Source organism: Ursus americanus, chromosome 11 (assembly GCF_024610735.1).
Source record: "Ursus americanus isolate L20-20 chromosome 11, mUrsAme1.1.p, whole genome shotgun sequence".
In the NCBI taxonomy this organism is placed as follows: domain Eukaryota; kingdom Metazoa; phylum Chordata; class Mammalia; order Carnivora; family Ursidae; genus Ursus; species Ursus americanus.
Window position 1 is genome coordinate 62,360,219 of NC_142137.1, and position 22,370 is coordinate 62,382,588.

Below are 22,370 nucleotides of genomic sequence, written 5' to 3' on the forward strand. Positions count from 1 at the left end.
TTGTGGTATTGGACTGGAATCAGAAGTATCAGTTTAAACTGATGGTACACACACACACACACACAGAGAGAGAGAGAAAGGAGGCAGGGGAAGAGAGAGAAAACATGTATGAATATTCCTGGGTTAGTAAACATTCATGTTTTCTAGATCTGTCTGTTAAGAGGGCCTAGGGGCAATGACATTTCAGTAGCAATGAGTACACCCAGCACCCAAACGTCACTCACTAATAAAAAGAACAAAGCCTGCTTAGGGAAATGGTTGATTCCAGAACTGGGGCAGGGAAAGCATAAGATAAACATGGAAAATCTGTTGTTCCAGAAAATGAGGAAATGCCTGAAAAAAGATGGGGCCCTATTAAGAGAGTACAGGAGCCAGCCTGAAGGAATTCTCAATGGCCAAAGCTGGAACAATTTGAGTATTATTACCATTATTATTATATTATAATTATAGAATAAGTTCATGCCAAAATAAATAATTGAATAAATAAATAAATGGTGGGTGGGGGGAAAGGACAGCCTTTACTTACAGAACAATTTCAATTAATACATGTGAAAGGACTGAGGGAAACACAAAAATCACCACTAGGCAAACATCACAGAAATAATTACTGAAGGCGATCAATGCTAAAATCAGTAACCAAAGTTTGTGGAGAAGCAGAATATTAGCATAATCTCAGTTATTTCCCCTAGGTTATTTCTCAGTTATAAAGGAAAAAACAGTAACTGTATCATAAGAAAAAACACAGCAGAAAGCCTTGCCAAGTGATTGAAGTTAACGTTGCCAGCAATAAGACTTATTAATCCTATATCCACTAACATGATACCCTGAGAAGAATACAACATCATTCCTTGGGATTCTTGCCACAAATGTATAACCTCAATCTAATCTTGAGGAAAGAAGAAACAAACCCATATTGAGTGATATTCTGCAAAAATAACTGACCAGCAACTATTATCAAGGTCATGAAGGACAAAGAAAGACAAGGTCATAGCGTGGAAGAGACCAAGGAGCCACAACACAACACAAGGTGTGTTACTGGACGGGATCCTGGATAGAAGTAAGACATTAGTGGAAAAATGGATGAAATTAGACTGACATCTATGCTTTAATGAATGGTATCACACCAATTTTAAATTCCTTCTTTAATAATTGTGAGATACACACACACACACACACACACACACACATATACTATGTATGTAAGTCCTTCATATTAGAGGAAGCTGCCCAAAGTATAAGCAGGAAATCTTTCTGCCATTTTTTGCCACTTTTCTGTAAATATAGAATTATTTTACAATAATACTGAATCTCTCGCTGTATAATTTACATGCAGTGCTTTTACTGCACAGCCAACACTGGAAAACATCAGTATGCCCACACCTTCTTGTTTAAAAAGGTGTTTTGTTTTGTCTCTCTCTTACCTTCCTTCCTTCAAGGAACTTGAGTGCCGTGCCAATATTAGCCACAGCATGGATTCGCTTCATACGGCGTCCTTGTTCACATGGCTATAAACAGGAAGGAATAGGAATAAACAAAAATGCACACATTAAAATGATAATTATAAAATGAATTTAAATGGATTAAAAATAGACTTAAAGAATATTCAAGAACAACATCACTCAATTTCTAAAAGTTTAGTAGATACACAAAGGAGCATTATCCCCAAAGCACTTGGAAGGTGTACTAATTTACTCAACAAAGACTCATTCCCAGCTTATCTGTTGACACATTTGCCTGTCAGGTTTCTGTACGCCAAGAGCAGAAATTTGCAAAATTCCCACGCTGCCTATTGAGACTGTCCCTCCTATATGTGAGGAAACATTTATATGAAAAGCGCTATATGGTGCATGTATGCATGTGGCTATTGTAAATCAAGCTGCAATGAGCATGGGGTTGCATATATCTTTTTGAATTCGTGTTTTGCTTTCTTTTATTGTGCACTTTTAAGTGGACTGTTAGGGCTCTCCTGAATGCAAAGTGTTAAGGAGTTTTATAAGGAGAAGGTTAACAAAATGTATAAGAAGTAAGTTCCTCTGAAGTTCTTAAACTCTATTCATATTGCTTCTCTTATTTCTAATTTTTCAATGGCAATTCATCATATTCTTTAAAAAAATCCTAAGTCCAAATTAAATTTAGTGTTCCTATGTTTTAAGTGCAATTAAAGATATAGAATCCCTGATCCATTAAAAAAAAGAGTACATGTTCCACAAATAATAGTTAAAGACTGTAGAGAAATCTAAGAATTGTAATTTAAAAATTAAAAATACCCTAAGTCTTTCAATAAAATCATAGAGATTTCTCAAGAGATGCTGGCAGTGCAAGGACACTAAGCCATTTGGCCACATTTCTCAGACAATCACGGTCAGAGTCAGAGTCTCAGGCTCTGTGAACCCTGATGTTAAGCATAGTGTTCTTAACAGAGTTCTACCTATGAGATATTATAGAATTCCTGAATAGTGTTACCACTCCTGAGGGAAATGCTCTTACTCACATTCTCCCTTTGAAAGCTCTAAAAAAATGCCTGGGATACTCATTCCTTCAAATGATGCTTTTCATGTTAATGTGGTCCTGGACCGTAATGACATGTACAAAATTTAAATAACCACTTCCAAGATTTATTTATAATTTCAGAGCAATTTCATTTTATGTAATTCAGAATCTTGAAGCGCTCAATATAAATAAATAATAAAGGTTAAATTGGAAATTGTCCTTGTGTGTCTCAGTTTTCTTACCCACTAAGTAAGAATGCTGAGATTCTTTTCAAAATTTCTTCTAGCCTCAAGGTCTTATAATTCTGTCTGAATGAGTAGGGCACTTAAACAGACGTACGACTGTTATGTCAAAATATTTACTTTTTCTAGAATCATCTCATTTGGCAATTAAATGCCCATCAAGATTTCTTTCCTCTGTTGGTCAAGTACACTAGCAAAATTATGTTGATACAGAATGATATACCTCTCTAATACACAAATGAATTATAACAAAGGTTCCTTTAACCTTCTAGTAAATAGCTTAATTCAGGAGGTTATATAAGGATAGCCAATAATATCTGGAAACCAAGGCTGTATATATCTCAAGTCAATGACTCCCACATCGGAATGCTAATCCAGTTTATTTAGCTCATGCATATACGTGTATATTCCAAATTAACTTTTCATATGTGTTTTGATCTCCCCCAAAGCAGAACCTGAGACAAGGACTTGGGGGCATGTAGTTTACAGAGGAGGTGACTCCAGGTAGTAAGAGTGAGGAGACGCATGGAGAGTGAGACAAGGAAGAAGGAAAAGTGCTACTGAGGGTGTCCACCGTGAGCAACTGGGCCTCAGTCCTGCTGGGGACCCAAGTACTCTACGAGATAGGTGTAAAATATGTCACAGAATTGTCCCTCCTACAAATGTCAGGCTGGAGCATTTATTCATGGACTCCATCTCCACTGGTTGAGGGTCCTTAGGGACTACTAACCCTTCCTACACTTCAGGGCTGCCTTGAGCAACTTGTGCCTTTGATAAAAGCCATGAGGATAGAATCCTGGGGACATATTAACAGGATTCGAACCTAGATGCTGCTACAGTCTACGGCAATGTCCCCCACTGTCTGAAATCTCACTCACTGAAGAGGGAGGTGAGCTGAGATGGCACAAGGGGCGCTGAAAACATCCACTGCAATATGAATCCTATTAGATAAATGATTTACACAAAATTATTATCAGTTTGTAATTTTCCAACAAACAAACTCTTTCACAAAAGCTATTTTAAGGACTCTGCACAAAATTAACTGGAAATTTATGTTTAGGTAAAAACACTTTTAAAAAACTCAATTATCCAAGTAACAATGATTGTGTAGCTGTTGTCAAGAAGCGGTAGATAGAGAAAAAATGGGTACTCCCAATTTTGGACTCTGTGTCTAACGTTATACAACATTTGAAGATTATTTCCTGAGTACCTTTTTGTAATTACGGAAAACAGCATTTATAAGTAGTTTATCTTTGCAAACTACTTACCTCTTTACTACTCTGAAATAACAAAACATAAGCCAGAGAAACAAAATGCAGATCTTCCTCAACTTACATTGGGGTTATATCCTGATAAACTCAAATTAAGTTGAAAATACAGCAAATCAAAGACGCATTTAATACACCTAACCTACCGAACATCACAGCTTTGCCTAGCTCGCCTTAAATGTGCTCAGACCACTGACGTTAGCCTACAGTTGGGCAAAATCATCTCATATAAAGCCTATCTTACAATGGAGTATTTAATCTTTCATGTAATTTATTCACTACCGTACTGAAAGTGTAAAATGGAGTCTCTGTGTGGCTACAGAATGGTTGTAAGTATACCGGTTCTTTACCCTCGTGGTCACGTGGGTCACTGGGAGCTGTGGCTCCCTGCGACTGCCCAGCATCACAAGAGAGGATCATCCCGTGTGTCGTTAGCCCAGGAAAAGATCCAAATTCAAAATTCCAACTATGGTTTTTACTGAATGTGTATTGCTTTCACACCACCGTGAAGTCAAAAAGTCATGAAGTTGAACCATTGTAAATTGGAGGCTGTCTATACTTTATTATTAAGTAATGTAGAAAAATATATTCTGTAGTTCACTCTCCATGTGTTTTTTTCACTCTGCTTTGGTTCTGCTGCACCTAAAAGCCCGCTGTTCCTGTGACCAATGACTGAAGATGGAGGACGTCCACAAGTGTATGAAGAAGGCCACGCTGATTCCCAACTTCATTTTCAACAAACAACTACATAAATAAAGCGCAGTTATGGACCAACAATCCTTTCCAAATGGAGAGCAAACACTATAAAGTGAGGTAGTGTTAATCTGCAAGTAAGCTTCCTGGATACTCACCGAGGCAGTAGTTACACATGACAACTACTGATGGAGATTTTTTACTCTGCCTTCCAAGATGGCTACCACTATACATCACGTCTCAGAGCCACTAAACATGTATAGGAACCAGAAAGGGAATGGATTCTCTGCTCCCACAAGTGACTGATAGGCTAGTGTTTCCAGTGTATTACCAACTACAAAAAGAGAACTTTGTCTTACAGGGACAGTACCCTTTACACTCCCAACTCCACACCCCCAAATTCCAAAGGGGAGCAATTTGACAAGTCTGGTCACAGGAAAAGTCGTTACCAGTTTCTGCCCAGACAGGACCTCCAGAAGAGCAAGCAGCTTAACACCATCTTTCATGTCTTCAAAAAGATCATCTACCACCAGTGGGGGTTTCCGCTGTAAGATTTAAAAAAAAAAAAAAGAGTAAATGCAAAAAATGCTTCTCTCTCTCTCTGTCATACCTTTGTTACTCATTGTAGTGAAATCTGTAGGAACGATTTCTAAATACCTAAATTCTTTATTTTACTATGATTGGCAATTACCAATTATTGAAGAAAAATAACCCTTTGGAGAGAAACCTCAGGAGACTTAATGCTTGGACTTTTGTATACATACCAGCTTCTTTCTAGAAAGGAATTTTTGTCAAGGGTCAAAGAGACGGTACAGCGTAAGAGAAGAGAAAGAGATCACTATCAGTGTAAAAGATAGAGACACTGATGCAGGGCCTAAACAGGGAAGAGGAGGTGCCCCTAAAAAAACTGAACCAACCTCCCAACTTCGCTGTGGGCAAGCACATTACCATGGCTTACCCAAGCCCATTCTTGCCACAGTAATTTCCTTAGCTCAGGGGCCAGCTGTGGGAGCATTGTAGCATAGCCAAGGTCACAGATGAATCTCCTATGGGTCAGCTGGCCCTGTTCTGTTTCACAGCCTGACAAATCTAGCTCAGCTTCTCCCAAAATGTGTCATTGACCCCAGAGGATCATAAGTGCAAGATTACAGATGGATCAGTGCAAATCCATCACCACTACTGGAAAAATAAGTCAAAGCCCATTTTCAATTCATGGAGGGTCTCTTTTTTTATTTTTTTATAAAGATCACTAAAATGCCTAATATACTGGGCTTTGTCAAACCTTGAATTAAGGTTTCTCCTGGCTCAGAAGAAAGGAAAGAAGTGAATGATGCTAACGTTCATGGTCAGGGGAGGACTGGTGTCCTCGGATTTCTCGCAGAATGAGTTTTCCATTTATTACCTGGGTTCAAACTCTACAGTTTTCTGGTTCTCACTGACTCATGTTAAAAGCCTAATGCTATATTTCGGGGCGCCTGGGTGGCACAGCGGTTAAGCGTCTGCCTTCAGCTCAGGGCGTGATCCTGGCGTTGTGGGATCGAGCCCCACATCAGGCTCCTCCACTATGAGCCTGCTTCTTCCTCTCCCACTCCCCCTGCTTGTGTTCCCTCTCTTGCTGGCTGTCTCTATCTCTGTCAAATAAATAAAATCTTTAAAAAAAAAAAAAAGCCTAATGCTATATTTCTGACTATATCCAATTGTCTTTCTTTCTAAAAAAGAAAAAGAAAGGAAAAGTTCCATGTAGAGATATTTAATCACCAAATGTTTTATTGAAATGAGACTTTTTTTCTCTACCCACTGATAGGGAGCATTTATATTTCTCTTATGACTATATGAATTACGGTCTCTGAATGGCACAATTCTAATTTTAAATGCATTTTCTCTCTTTATAAAATGAACAGCTGAATACATTTTGTTCTCATACTGTGAAATACATGTTCAAAAATAACAGAGTTTTCATTTTCAGGCATTCTCTTTTATATTCCACTATTCACACTGCTTATAATTAATATAAAAATGTAATAATGACTTCATATTCTAAGCATATAAATAAAATTATTAATGAGCTACAATGAAAACTATTCAGTGTGGTCAGAATCAAGATTATTGTATTAGTTATATGTAATCATTAAAAAGGTGGCCTGTTTATCATTCAAAATGTCCATTTGTATTCTAATAATATAAATGCAGTTTAACAATGAGTAAAAAGTTAATAAATATGTGATATATTCAGTGAACAAATGCAAATGAAGTTTTTCTTATACTGTGTTAACCTGAAAATATATAAAGAAAATGAAAGGAAGGAGGGAATTTTCTTGAAATGATAAAAATTCCAAGAAATTTGACACAAAAAACCAAGTCACATCCATTCATCCATTCTGCCTTTGTTTTTTGGGGGTTTTTTTAGATTCATTAATTTATTTGAGAAATATCATGCATGCCAGAGAAAGAGAGAGAGTAGGGATGAGGGAGGGGCAGAGGGACAGGGAGAGTCTCAAGCTGAGTCCACACTGAGCCCGGGGCTCCATCACATGACCCTGAGATCACGACCTGAGCCAAAACCAAGAGCTGGACGCTCAACTGACTGAGCCACCCGGGCTCCCCCATTCTGCCTTTAAGCACAAACTCATCTCCACCACTTTGAAGACCATTTTCTGTGACTCCACTTCTGCCTCTCATGTTTCTCCTGTCAAATCTGCTGGAGCCCCAGAGTCTTCCTTCCCCTCCAGCTGCTTCTGCACATGCTTATGGACGCAGTCATCAGGTCAGCAGTGACCACTGAGCAACTCAGCTCTTCAGCCTCTCTGTGTTGACTGCTGGTACCAACCTCTCCTTGATCTGTGCCTCCCCAAACCTCTTTGATCAGCCTGCTTGGTTCACAAGCTTGTTTTCCTTCTCTCTCTACTTTCTTTTTGACTATGGCCATCACCAAGATCGATCCTGACCCCTCTGTTCCTCACAGAATTTTGTTTGAATAGACATGACTCTTGAATCCTTCCGTCCAGGTAAATGTTCTCTTCTAAATATTGTTGAGCCCATGACAGGCACTCAATATATATTGTTGGCTGAATGAATGAATAAATGCAGTTTTCTAAGAAAAAAAAATGTATGTGTGTGTGTGTGTGTGTGTGTGTATTTGTATATATATATTTGTAGCCCCATGCCCATATTAATGGCTCTTAAAATGTGGTACATCTATAATGGGTAAAGAAAAATGTTCTCCAGCATCCAGGCAATCAGACTGTAACACAACACAAAATATCTTGTTTTTGAATGTCTTATTCACAGTAAGAACTCATTAAGTATTTGTTGAAGGAATGACTGAAGTTTCCAGTCTGCATGATAAAGAAGGGTAGATGGTTTTTATTTCAAGAACAGATACCTAGAATACCCTAACTTCTTCTTTCTCCACTTAGTAAATTCCTGCTCAATTTTCATGACTCAGCTCATACTTAATCCTTTTCAGTTTTCCAACTAGAATTAAATCACTTCTTTTGCCCTAAATACTTGTTCAGATTAGAATGATCATGTTGCATTACACTTAGTTATTTACAAATCTGTGTCCCCAGGAATTCAGAACAGGGGGCTTCTTGAAGATAAAGAAGTTGGATGTATCGTTATATACCTAATGCCAGGCACCATGCGTAACACAAGTTGGCAGTAAACATATAAATGGTGAGTGAGTCACACTCAACAGAGATATGTGATGCTTATTTGCAAATATCTTTGGGAAGCTTAGAGATACACACAAATAAGATCATGATGCAGAATTTCTCTTTTTATAGGAAATATGAGTTGCTTCTGAAAATTTTTCCACTAGTGTCTTCCTGCACAAAGTAAAGAGATGTAGACTCGTGGTTATTACCAGTCCAAATAGAAATTGGGAGAAAACATTTCTCCTTAAAATAAAAATGTTTAAAAAATGTTCACATCAATTTAATTTGTAATGCATGAGTTTTCAACACACTTAATTATAGGACCAAGCATTATGTAACCAATTCTACTTAATAACTCAACTAGGAAAAGAGGGGGGAAATAAACTTCTGGCCAGCATTACTGCAGAGAGCTGGCAAAAATGAATACTAGAGAATGATCTTCATATTTCTATTAGCTCTATCCAATTGCATATAATGTAAATATTGTGCAAAATCAACAAAACACTTATCAAAAATTACATCAGAATAAAAACATTCTAGTAAATATTGGGCAAGTTTTGCTCTTCTATTTTGCATAAAGAATTGTTTACATATAGCAAATGATCAACTGGAGGAGACCTTAACTATTGTGACTATATCACAGTTATTTTTTGGAACAACGTTTTAATAAAAAACCTTTCAGGTAAAACGTCTTTCCTGTCACATATATAAATACTTACAGCACCAATCTGATTACTCTGGCAGGATTCAGGTCATGGTACTGGCCGCCAAAAGAAAGAGTTAGGAATGAAAGTAACTAATTGGAGCCTGACTTAATGGAAAAACAAAGATAATGTGGTTTTGTTCCTATTGCCTACCAATTTTCAATTTTAAGCACCAGGCCGAAGTCTATCAGGCACTTTTCAAAACCACGATTATCATTTTTTAATATTATTGAGGTAAAATTGTGATAAGCTCTTTTTTTTTGGTGCAGTATTTTAAAAAATTATATTCTCCTTAGCCTCGACAGTCACATTTAGATATTCTATAGTGGAACCAAAATATAATCATGCTGAATCTGAGGTTGTACAAAGAACAGAACTTCCCAATTGGCTCGGGGGAGATGGAGATAGAGATGGGAGAGAGAACAGAGAAAGAGGTACTTCACTTCTGTGGCTACTCCCTTCTCTCAACTCTCCTCAAACTAGGTCTAAATCTTAAATTCTGGCTCTAAGAGGACTGCCTGGGTCTAAAAGTCCCTGGAAATGCAGGGACGTTGCACACGCTTCTGTGCTCGCTATCCCCTTGGGAGTTAACTCATGGTTGAAACAGACTTCATAGAGCTTTTTTCTCTCTTTCTTCTCCTCCTCCTTTATTTTTGCTAATCAGTACTCCTTTAATGACACATAATGAGATTCAAAGTTCATCCTTGATCTTTATGGAATGTAAAAGTACAGGTATCTTTGACATAATTTTTCCTGACCATTTCCTCTATTTGGGGAAAATAACCTATTCTCTAACATTGTGTCTGTGTGTGTGTGTGTGGGGGAATATCTTGTGCCACTTAGTCTATAAGCATCAGGACATATTTAAGCCTTATCTACCATCTATTTTCATATTTTTATTCATGAAAGGATGGCCATGTTTGCTCTGCCACATGTTGATTTTATGCCCTTAGAAACAATTATGCTGCTTAGAGGAAAAAGAATGAGAGAATAATTTTGATGAAAAAAGATACCAGACGTAACTATCTGGCATAAAATAAAAGTTTAAGAAATTCTCACATTTAGTAATTTGGGGGTGGAGTCTTTTGGGTTTTCCATATAGAGTATCATGCCATCTGCGAAGAGAGACAGTTTGACTTCTTCTTTGCAGATTTGGATACATTTTATCCCTTTTTGTTGTCTGATTGCTGTTGCAAGGACTTCTAGTACTATGTTGAATAATAATGGCTGGAGTGGGCATCCTTGTCGTGTTCCTGATCTTAAGGAAAAGGCTTTCAGTTTTTCCCCATTGAGAATGATATTCGTTGTAGGCTTTTCATAGATGGTTTTTATGAAATTGAGGAATGTACCCTCTATCCCTACACTCTGAAGGGTTTTTTTTTTTAAGATTTTATTTATTTATTGGACAGAGATAGAGACAGCCAGCGAGAGAGGGAACACAAGCAGGGGGAGTGGGAGAGGAAGAAGCAGGCTCATAGTGGCAGAGCCTGATGTGGGGCTCGGTCCCAATCACGCCCTGAGCCGAAGGCAGACACTTAACTGCTGTGCCACCCAGGCGCCCCTGAAGGGTTTTAATCAGGAAAGGATACTGTATTTTGTCAAATGCTTTTTCTGCACCAATTGAGAGGATCATATGGTTCTTGACTCTTTTCTTGTTGATATGATCTATCACACTGACCGATTTGCGAATGTTGAACTACCCTGCATCCCAGGGATGAATCCCACTTGGTCTTGATGGATAATCCTATTAATGTACTATTGGATCCTACTAGCTAGGATCTTGTTGAGAATTTTGGCGTCCATATTCATCAGGGATATCGGTCTGTAATTCTCCTTTTTGATGGGGTCTTTGCCTGGTTTGGGGATCAAGGTAATACTGGCCTCAATGAATGAGCTTGGTAGTTTTCCTTCTGTTTCTATTTTTTGAAACAGCTTCAGGAGAATAGGTACTATTTCTTCTTTGAAAGTTTGGTAGAATTCCCCAGGGAATCCCCCAGGCCCTGGACTGTTGTTTTTGGGGAGGTTTTTGATCACTGCTTCAATCTTTTTTTTTTTTTTAAAGATTTTATTTATTTATTCGACAGAGATAGAGACAGCAAGCGAGAGATGGAACACAAGCAGGGGGAGTGGGAGAAGAAGAAGCAGGCTCATAGCGGAGGAGCCTGATGTGGGGCTCGATCCCATAACACTGGGATCGCGCCCTGAGCCGAAGGCAGACACTTAACCGCTGTGCCACCCAGGCGCCCCTTGAACACTGCTTCAATCTTATCATAACTAATCGGTCTGTTTAAATAATCAATTTCTTCCTGTTTCAGTCTTGGTAGTTTATAGGTTTCCAGGAAGGCATCCATTTCTTCCAGGTTATTTAATTTATTGGCATAAAGCTGTTGATAAAAGTTTCTAATGATCCTTCCTATTTCATTGGTGTTGGTTGTGATCTCTTCCCTTTCATTCATAATTTTATTAGTTTTGGGTCCTTTCTCTATTCTATTGAGTAAGTCTGGCCAGTGGCTTATCGATCTTATTTATTCTTTCAAAGAACCAGTTTCTAGTTCTGTTGAAGTGCCCTACTGTGCTCCTGGTTTCTAATTCATTGATCTCTGCTCTAATCTTGATCAACTGCCTTCCCGTGCTTGGGTTAGGCCTGTTCTGTTCCAGCTCCAGCTTCTTGAGGTGTGAATATAAAAACTGCATTTTAGATTTTTCTATTCTTTTGAGTGAGGTTTAGATGGCTATGTATTTTCCCCTTAGGACTGCCTTTGCAGTGTCCCATAGGTTTTGCATCAATGTGTTTTCATTCTCATTGGTCTCTGAAAATTGCTTAATCTGATTTTTAACTTCCTGGTTTACCCAATCATTCTTGAGCAGGATGGTTCTTAGTTTCCAAGTGTTTGAGTTTCTTCCAAGCTTTTCTTTGTGATTGAGTTCCAGTTTCAAAGCATTGTGGTCTGAGAATATGCAGGGAATAATCTCACTCTTTTGGTATCAGTTGAGACCTGTTTTGTGACCCAGTATATGATCTATACTGGAGAAAGTTCCATGTGCATTCAAAAAGAAGGAGTATTCTGTTGTTCTGGGGTGTAGTGTTCTGTATATATCTATGAGGTCCATCTGGTCCAGTATGTCATTCAAAGCTCTTGTTTCTTTGTTGATTTTCTCTTAGGTGATCTGTCTATTGCTGAGAGCGGAGTGTTGAGGTCCCCTACTATTAATGTATTATTATCTATATGTCTCTTTATTCTGGTTTAGAGTTGGCTTGTGTATCTAGCTGCTCCCCTGTTGGGGGCATAGATATTTATAATTGTCATATCCACTTGTTGGATGCATCCTTTAAGAATAATATAGTGTCCTTCTGTATCTCTAACTACAGTCTTTAGTTTATAATCTAATCTGTCTGATATGAGAATTGCTACCCCAGCTTTCTTTTGAGGTCCATTGGCATGAAAAATGGTTTTCCATCCCTTCACTTTCAGTCTGGATGTATCTTTACATTCAAAACGAGTCCCTTGTAGACAGCAAATGGATGGGTCATGTCTTTTTATCCAATCTGCAACCCTGTGGCATTTACGGGAGCATTTAGGCCATTCACATTGAGAGTGATTTTTGAGAGATATGATTTTAATGATGTCATGTTGCCTGTGAAGTCTTTGTTTCTATAGATTGTAAATTTCTGTTCTGTATCTCTCTTGGGACCTTTTTACTTTTATAGAACTCCTGCTTAATATCTCACGTAGGGCTGGTTTGGTGGTCACGAATTCCTTCAGTTTCTGCTGATCTTGGAAGGTCCTTATCTCTCCATCAATTCTGAATGATAGCCTTGCTAGATAAAGGATCCTTGGCTGCATGTTCTTCTCAGATAGAGCTTTGAAAATACCCTGCCAACCCTTCCTGGCCTGCCATGTCTCTGTAGACAGGTCTGACGTAATTCTGTTATTTTTCCCTTTGTACGTAAGGATTTTCTTCCCCTGGCCGCTCTCAATACTGTATCCTTGGGCCTAATATTTGCGAATTGCACTATGACGTGATGTGGTGTAGGTCTGTTTTCATTGACTTTGGGAGGAGTCCTCTCTGCCTCTTGGACACGAATGCTTGTTTCCTTTGCCAGATTAGGGAAGTTCTCAGCTACAATTTGTTCAAATGTCTCTTTGAGACCTCTCTCTTTCTCCACCCCCTTGGGGATGCCGATGAGTCTGACATTGGAACATTTCATTGAGTCAGTAATCTCCTGTAATCTACATTCTTGAGATTGGATTTTTTTGAGCTAAGTTTCTGTTTTAACTTTCTCTCCTACCATCCCACCCTCCAATGGAGCCAGTCAAAAAAAAACCTAAGAGGCAGCCCATGGAATGGGAGAAGATATTTGCAAATGACACTACAGATAAAAGACTGGTATCCAATATCTACAAGGAACTTCTCAAACTCAATACATGAGAAACAAATAATCAAAAAAAAATGGGCAGAAAATATGAACAGACACTTTTCCAATAAAGACATACAAATGGCTAACAGACACATGAAAAAATGTTCAAAATCATTAGCCATCAGGGAAATTCAAATCAAAACCACATTGAGATACCACCGTACACCAGTTAGAATGGCAAAAATTGACAAGGCAAGAAACAACAAATGTTGGAGAGGATGTGGAGAAAGGGGATCCCTCTTACACTGTTGGTGGGAATGCAAGTTGGTACAGCCACTCTGGAAAACAGTGTGGAGGTCCCTTAAAAAGTTAAAAATTGAGCTACCCTATGATCCAGCCATTGACTAGTGGGTATTTACCCCAAAGATACAGATGTAGTGAAGAGAAGGGCCATATGCACCCCAATGTTCATAACAGCATTGTCCACAATAGCTAAATTGTGGAAGGAGCCGAGATGCCCTACAACAGATGACTGGATTAAGAAGATTTGGTCCATATATACAATGGAATATTACTCAGCCATCAGAAAGAATGATTACACAATATTTGCAGCAACATGGATGGGACTGGAGGAGATTATGCTAAGTGAAATAAATTAAACAGAGAAAGACAATTATCATATGGTTTCATTCATTTATGGAACATAAGAAATAGGAAGATCAGTAGGAGAAGGAGGGGAAGAATGAAGGGGGGGTAAACAGAAGGGGGAATGAACCATGAGAGACTATGGACTCTGGGAAACAAACTGAGGGCTTCAGAGGGGAGGGGGGCGGGGGATTGGGATAGGCTGGTGATGGGTATTAAGGAGGGCACATATTGCATGGTGCACTGGGTGTTATACGCAAATAATGAATCATGGAACATTACATCAAAAACTAAGGATGTACTGTATGGTGACTAACATAACATAATAAAAAATAATTATAAAAAATAAATAAAATCTTTTAAAAAAAGAAAAAAAAAGAAATTGTAAACAAAAAATATATAAGAAAAATTGCAGTTTCAACCTCCCCAGAAATGTAGTCTTTACCAGTTGGTTAGGAATTTTTTTTGATCAGTGCCAGTCTTCCCCATGGACCCTCTCCATCCTCCAAAAGCAGATGAGATCAACTGCAGATAAGACTTCTTGCCTTTCCCCACAGGGAAAGAAGTCTTTCCCAGAATAATCTTTTTCTTTTGTTAATAGCTTTCTTGCCCCACCTTCCTTCTATAAAAACCTTCCGTTTTGTATAATTCCTCATAGCATTCTTCTGTTTGCTAGATGGGATGCTGCCTGATTTGTGAATTATTTAATAAAGCCAATTATATCTTTAAAAAAAAAGAAATTCTCACATTTAAACATTGCATATGAAATGAAAAATGTTGATGCATAAAGTAAATGTGACAAAACAGTCACATTATAGAATATATATATATATATATATATATATATATATATTCTAATATTTACTAGATGATTCCATGGCTTAGATATTTACACATTCTAATTTAGTAGGTGTTTTAATAGGAATGAAAGGAGGAAAAAAAGAACAAGGTAGGAAGGAATGAATAATATATTGTTAAACATCTCAATGTGTCAAGCACTATGCTGAGGGCTTGTACATGTTATCTCATGTAATATTCATAACCACCACCTATGGGAGCATCACTTCCTATTTCAAAGCAAGAAATCTGAATCTCAGAGAGGTTAAACCATTGGCCTAGATCACACCCCTAGTAAGTGATTAGATTTGAGCCCAAGTTCATTATACTTTTTTTTTAAAGATTTTATTTATTTATGTGACAGAGAGACAGCCAGTGAGAGATGGAACACAAGCAGGGGGAGTGGGAGAGGAAGAAGCAGGCTCCCAGCGGAGGAGCCCGATGTGGGACTCGATCCCGGAACGCCGGGATCACGCCCTGAGCCAAAGGCAGACGCTTAACGACTGCGCTACCCAGGCGCCCCTCAATTTCATTATACTTTGAGCCACCTGTTAGATAGGAAGCTTAGTCAAAAATACAGGTATTAACATAAATGTTTTCTGAATAATACATAAACCTATAAATGTGATTTTTGTCTAATATCAATATGAAAAGTATTAACTAATCAGCTGAAGTGCCTGCCATTCTACTAGAAACAAAAAAATTGTTAACAAAAAGCCACTTTTAAATGTGAATGGATATAAAAAAAGACTAAATAGTATAATGGAAGTATTGTGTATATAAATACACATTGGCATAGACAATACTTGGCCTAATTCACACCATGTCCCCTAATGGTCATGTTTGTGCTAAAGCCCTATCTTTTGTTACATTCGTGACCTGAGCTGCACCCATCACATTCTCTGCTTGGATCCAGAAGTTGGCTGAATACAATTGTCACCAGGTCCTACTATTAAGGCCCCAAGAATCACTTGCCTTAGTCTTTCTCAAGATTGGGTCAGTCAGTACGTCAAGGCTCCTAGACCATACTGACCTCTATGACATATTAGAAGGGCCCACAGGACACAGAAGAGCTATTATACTCATGATTATAATTAATTACAGTGAACGGACAAATTAATATCAGCAAAGGGACAAAGCTCATAAAGCAGGGCCCGGGAGAAACCATGTATGAGTTTCCAGGGATGAATGACCTTCCAGTAGATGTACATAGGGACATGCCTAATTTTTCCCAGAATGGTGTGCGATGATATGTGTGAAATGTTGCCAACCAGAAAAGCATGCTCCAGCCCCAGTACCTGGGTTTTTATTTGGACTCTGTCACTTAGGCATACAGTGCTTACATAACTGACCTCAGCTACTCGGACTCTAGCTCTTCCCCTGCCCCAACTCCCCCAGAAGAAACAGGTAGCTGTTCACCTTGAAACACATGGTTAAACTGATCTCATCAAAGTAGTACAGCATGACCCAAGGTCTAGGCATACAAAACACTCCCGTCAGGCAGAATATTCCAAGTGCTCAGAGGTTATCTCCCAGGAGCCAGTTAACGACCATTCCTGAAGACAGGTCTTTATTTGCAATGTACAGAGTTTGAGCAACCCAAGCCTGCTGAGCTAACCTTTTCTTGCTCAGTCAAAACGTATCTTTTCAGTAAATTTCACTTAGTTAAATAATTTAAGATCATTTCATTTACTTGCAACAAAATAAACCACAAGTGACATGTGGGTCTATTTTGTTATTACTTTATAAACACTGTCTGAGTTTAATAATTTACAGTTCAGGGGGCGCCTGGGTGGCACAGCGGTTAAGCGTCTGCCTTCGGCTCAGGGCGTGATCCCGGCATTATGGGATCGAGCCCCACATCGGGCTCCTCCACTATGAGCCTGCTTCTTCCTTTCCCATTCCCCCTGCTTGTGTTCCCTCTCTCACTGGCTGTCTCTATCTCTGTCGAATAAATAAATAAAATCTTTAAAAATAATAATAATAATTTACAGTTCAGTGCCCTTCCACTCCCTACTCCATGATGAGATCCACATAAGTTACCAAAAAAAAATTTATGCTTTATTGATGAGAGTGTGCATTTTCAGGGGTACTTAATTGTATTTGATGTGAAAGGATGTTTTATAACCTTTTTACCAATCGATACTGGTAAATGATGAAGGTAGACACAGCTGAATGTTGTTGATAAACAAACATACATAAATATATACATATATACACACACACATGCATAAATAGAGCTATTTCACAAGACCACTGTATGCCTATATCCAAAAATAACAAAAATGGCAATAGACTAAAAATATTTTTACAATTTTTAACTTTGCATTAAGAGGACAATCCTATGCACATAGATTAAGGTAAAAGAAGCATTGGGTATTAGACTGCATTCAGATATGTAGAAGGGTACAAATCTACCTCAAAACATTACTAGCATATTACTACTTCATCAACAGTTGTATCTAGACATCTGCTAGAATCTTAGAGTCCGTTAGCCTCAAGTATTACACAACTATCAAGGAGATTTACAACATGAAGGATTTAGTCTTGAGCAAATAAAAGTGAAAAATCTCCTGTTTCATGCCAGGACCAACCCAGGTTTTCATTTATTATCATGACTTTTAATCTCAGAACAGTTGGACAGTCTTTTACTGGACACTTTCTAGCTTGCGGAAAGAGCTCTCAAAATATTTTATGACACACAAAAAAGCTATAACATTTTACTTTAAAATGCTAAATACATATCCTAGGGTTTAAAATTTGTGATTGCTGGATACCCACTGATAACAATAAAACTGAGCAAGAAAAGGCCTAAGTAAAAGCAAGTGGCATAGATTACTATTTACTCCAATTGAGACACACACGCACTGCTGAGCAGTCAGGCTTGCAGAAAATTACACATAATCATGGCATAAAATATTCTCAAAATGGCCTTCTGCACAGGATGTAGAGGGGTCCCAAGGCAATGGCAGGTTTTCAAGGTGTAATCTGTACACCCCTGAAACATCTGTATACAGAATGACCCATCACTTCTAGGGCCAGACAAACCACTACCTCTGGTTTCTATAAGTTTCAGGTAGGAACTATTTCACAGGCTGAAGGACAGGGGAAAAATCCCATCCCAGGACTAGTCTATAGTGTTCACATTCTCTGATGGTTATCTGATGGGTGGGAGCAGCAAGCTGAACAACAGGAACAGAGAGTAAAGTGGGAAGGGAAGAGGGGTTGACCAGCAGATGTGGAGTGAGTTACCTCCCTGAAGATTGGCTCAGAGCCCACCACACTAAACTGTCTAAAAATGCCAGAGTGCCCTTGAACCCGAGCAGTAAAATCATGATTATAACCACTAGTGGTAGTCACATAAAATTAATTCAATATCCAAAAGAGTCTTGCCATATTATTCAGAACATCTAATTAGATGTTCCCAATATCTCCAGAAACAAGGGGAAGTCATTACAATTTTACGTGTAATCATTGCCTTCATAAAAACACTATTGTGATTATTTTCCACCTCTACTTGTCAAAGGTGAGAAGACAGTTCCCATTCTTTTTTATTTCCTATGACAGCATAATCATTTCCACTTCCTTAATTACTTAGTTTAATTCCAAATACATATCCCAAAGGCAATGACTACTGTTTCAGTCCAACTTTAAATCTGCTTGGAAAACTGCTCTTAACAATCTTCACATGCAATAAAATTATTTTCAGTACACAGCATAAAAGAATCACTCTCCCCAAGTTATTTGTTTCATTCAGCACAAAGTTGGGGTTATCTGTCTCTCTTCTCCTTTGCTCGTACACCATATCTGCTCCATCAACAAATCTTGGTGGCTTTACCTTCAAAACTCATCCAGAATCCAACCATTTTTACCACCTCTGCTGCTTCCTCCCTTGGTATAAGCCATCGGTCTCTTGTCTGGATGACTTCAACAGCCTCCTAACTTAAATCCCTCCTTGTGTCCTTGCCCCTCTTCAGTCTGTTCTCAACGAAACAACTTATTTGCCTTCTTTTCTGTCCATCTCCCTCATTAGGACATAAACTCCATAATGCAGGGATCGTTTCTTCTGTTTTGTTCAGTGCTACATTCTCAGTACCTAGAACACTGCCAAGTAGATATACAGCATGTTAAAATATTTAATCAGGGGCAACTGGGTGGCTCAGCCAGTTCAGCATCTGTCCAACTCTTGGCTTCATCTTAGGTTCTGGAATCAAGCCCCACATCAGACTCTGTGCTCAGTGTTAAGACTGCTTGTCCCTCTCCCTCTCCCTCTGTTCCTCCCCCTGCACACACACACTCTCTCTCTCTAAAATAAATAAATATTGGGGTGCCTGGGTGGCTCAGTTGGTTAAAGTGTCTGCCTTCGGCTCAGGTCATAATCTTAGGGTCTTGGGATCGAGCCCCTCGTTGGCCTTCCTGCTCAGTGGGGAGTCTTCTTCTCCCTCTCCCTCTACGCTCTCACTCTTGCTCTCTCAAGTGAATAAATAAAATCTTTAAAAATAAATTAAAAATAAATAAATAAAAATATTTTTTAAAAGTGAGAAAAATATTTAATGAGTAAATGTATGAATAAATAAAGTATATTTCTAAAAGGAACTTTGACAAATACTATCAAAATGTTTATTAACCTGAATAAACTTTGCTAGATCTACATCTACGTTATCAATGAAGCAATAATTCTACTAATAAATTAATAAAGGCTATTCTTTTTGAAATGATAATTTTCTTTTGTACTCTTTTAGCTACATATTTGGAAATAATGAATTTATCAATATTTATCAATATTATCAAACTAAAGTGGTTTTAGAAAATAACTGAAGAATGATTTGGGGGTGAATTATTACATTTTCATTTTCCTCTTTGCTTCTTTTTGTCCTCATCTTAGTTCATTAATGGTCCCACTAAAGTGTGTACAAGGAAACGGATGGGAGTAAAATGCAATCACGAAAGTGCTTCTGTATTAACTTTTTAGCATTGTTGATGGAAAGACAACTGAAGAAGTAAGCGGCCACAAAAGAGACACTATATAACTCTGAAGAAGTCAGAGCCATCATTAGCATAGATTATTAAAAGAAAACATGGAAAATCCAAAGTGTCCCTGTCAAAGGAGTGTATGAATCTAACGTGGTATTAAAACAAAATGTTTAATGGGTTGAATTGTGCCCCTTCTCCCCCAATATATGTGGAAATTTTAAACCCCTGTACTTCAGAATGGGATCTTATTTGGAAACAGGATCTTTGGAGAGGTAATCAAGTTAAGATAAAGTCATCAGGGTGGGTCTTTATCTACTATGACTGGTATCTTTATACAAAGGGGAAATTTGGACATAGACACAGAGAGACATAGAGGCAGGATATGCACTAATACATCTGCAACCCAAGGACTGTCAGGTACTTCAGACCACCATGAGAAGCTAGGAAGAGGCAAGGATGGATTCTACCCAGGGTGTCAGAGGGAGCATAGCTGTCTAGCCTTGAGAACATTGAGATAATAAATTTCCCATCTTAAGCTGCCCAGTATGTAGTACTTTGTTATGGGAGCTTTGGCAAATGAGTGCAGAATTTAAATAATGTTTTATACTGCCTTTCAAAAATTCTTCTAAAAAGTGAGGAGATGCTCATAGCATGCCTGAGGTCATCCAAAGGACAGTATTTAAAATGTGTGCCTATCCTTAATAGTCCCATAGATCTAAGTCTGGCAGATGGAGAAAGGACCACTGTTTTGCATATTGGAAGAGCAGTTCCATTTATAGGAACACTAAACAATGACTATTTGAGACCTATTTGTTTCTCCTTGAGGACTTAGTGTCAAATCATATATTTATTTCACAGCAAATACCATAAAGATTGAATCAAGGGGATTTAAATACAAATATAACACTCTATTCCATTTGATGAAATGAGAGAAAATGTGAAATTACAAAATTTTGAAACCAATGGTCATGTCCATACTTACACTATCCTTTTCTAATTAAAAATCTAACTTCTGGGGCACCTGGGTGGCTCAGTCAGTTAAGCAGATGCCTTCGGCTCAGACCATGATCCCAGGGTCCTGGGATTGAGTCCCATATCAGGCTCCCTGCCCTGTGGTGAGTCTGCTTTTCCCTCTGCCCCTCCCCTCACTTGTGTGCTCACGTGCACGCATGCACGCGCGCTCTCTCTCTCAAATAAATAAATAAAATCTTTAAAAAAATCAACTTCTTGTGAATGTTTTTTGAAAAACACATCTTTAAGTTGTTCCCTTTGGGGGCCACGGTGGCACTATACAATTACCATAGCCTATGGATCTTGCATGAAGTTCAGGACGTTGCTAAGATAAATAAATTTTAAAATGTGAAAAAACTAATATCTTTATAACTGTCAACTTTTAAAATATTTATCCCAACATAAATTCTTTACTAAAAAATGAAGACTATTCTGTTAGATCTAAAAAATAACAGCCATTAGGTAGGAATTCCCTCAAATTCAAGTCCACCTCATCTCTGCCTTCCTCTCTCCCTTCATTCCAAATTTAGGCACATCCACACTCACGTTTCCTATTTCCTCTGGTCTCAGAGAAGGGGAGGTGTCTCTCCTTTGGTACAAACCTACATGTTCCACCTGTGCTCTTGATTTTCTCTCCCACACTGCCTCCTTGAGAGCCTGTGTCTATGAAACAACTCTCTTTCCCTTCTTTTGCAGTCTCTTCCCCTCTACTGGTTCTTGATCATTCCTTTCAATAGATACACACTTAAAATTACCCTTTATTAAAATAGCTCTTACCAGATCTTATGTTCTGTTTTAGCTAATACTCTATCTCATGAACATGTAATGTACGTTCAGTGTCCTTACATTCTTACCTCTCATTTACTCATCAGTTTGCTAGCGTGGTTTCTGTTATAATGTGGCTACTTCCTATGGTGGCCAATGATTTCCTAACTGCCAAATCAAATGGGTTTATCTCTGAGTAATTTCTCAGTCTAAAACTGGACTACCAGCTTCCCCCCAAGCCTATTGTATTCTCTATGTTTGTGAATGATCTCAATCATTTGCTCATGTCAGAATTCTAGAAGTCATTCTTGACTCCTTCTTCTCCAAGATTCTGATTAATTACTGAGTCTACTCCTAGTATCTTTCAATGTGTCTACTTTTCTCCTACTCCACCTCTAGGGTTACTTGCTCCTGTTCTAATTTATGACAGAGAGATACAGAGAGAGACTGAGATGTTTAGGGTCAGGGTGGTCATTTAATTCTCTTGCCTAAGATTCTTTAATGTCTCCCACTGCCCATAACACAGTCCAAGTCCTCTTAATGACTGGCCTTTGATCAATGTTGCCAACCCACTCCTAGAACCATATTTTCAGGTATTCTGAACTTCGTCCATTTCCTTTAACGTACCGTGTTTTTTCTCATCTCTCAACTTTTAAAACCATTGGTTCCTTCATGTACCAAATCCCATAGGCATTGCTCAGGCCCTAGCTTAAATGTTTCTTTCT

General features: G+C 38.3%; 1 protein-coding gene across 12 annotated transcripts in view; it reads right to left on the reverse strand.

The window, feature by feature from the left end:
- The window catches only part of SYNE1 (spectrin repeat containing nuclear envelope protein 1), a 443,290-nt gene that overhangs the window by 330,444 nt on the left and 90,476 nt on the right, over positions 1 to 22,370 (reverse strand). For all 12 annotated transcript variants that reach the window (XM_045805371.2, XM_045805374.2, XM_045805377.2 and 9 more), the window contains exons 4-5: positions 5,143 to 5,238; positions 1,422 to 1,505 (exon numbers count right to left, since the gene is read on the reverse strand). In XM_045805371.2, the coding sequence (XP_045661327.2) occupies positions 1,422 to 1,505; positions 5,143 to 5,238 (180 nt within the window). The remainder of the gene's footprint in view (positions 1 to 1,421; positions 1,506 to 5,142; positions 5,239 to 22,370) is intronic.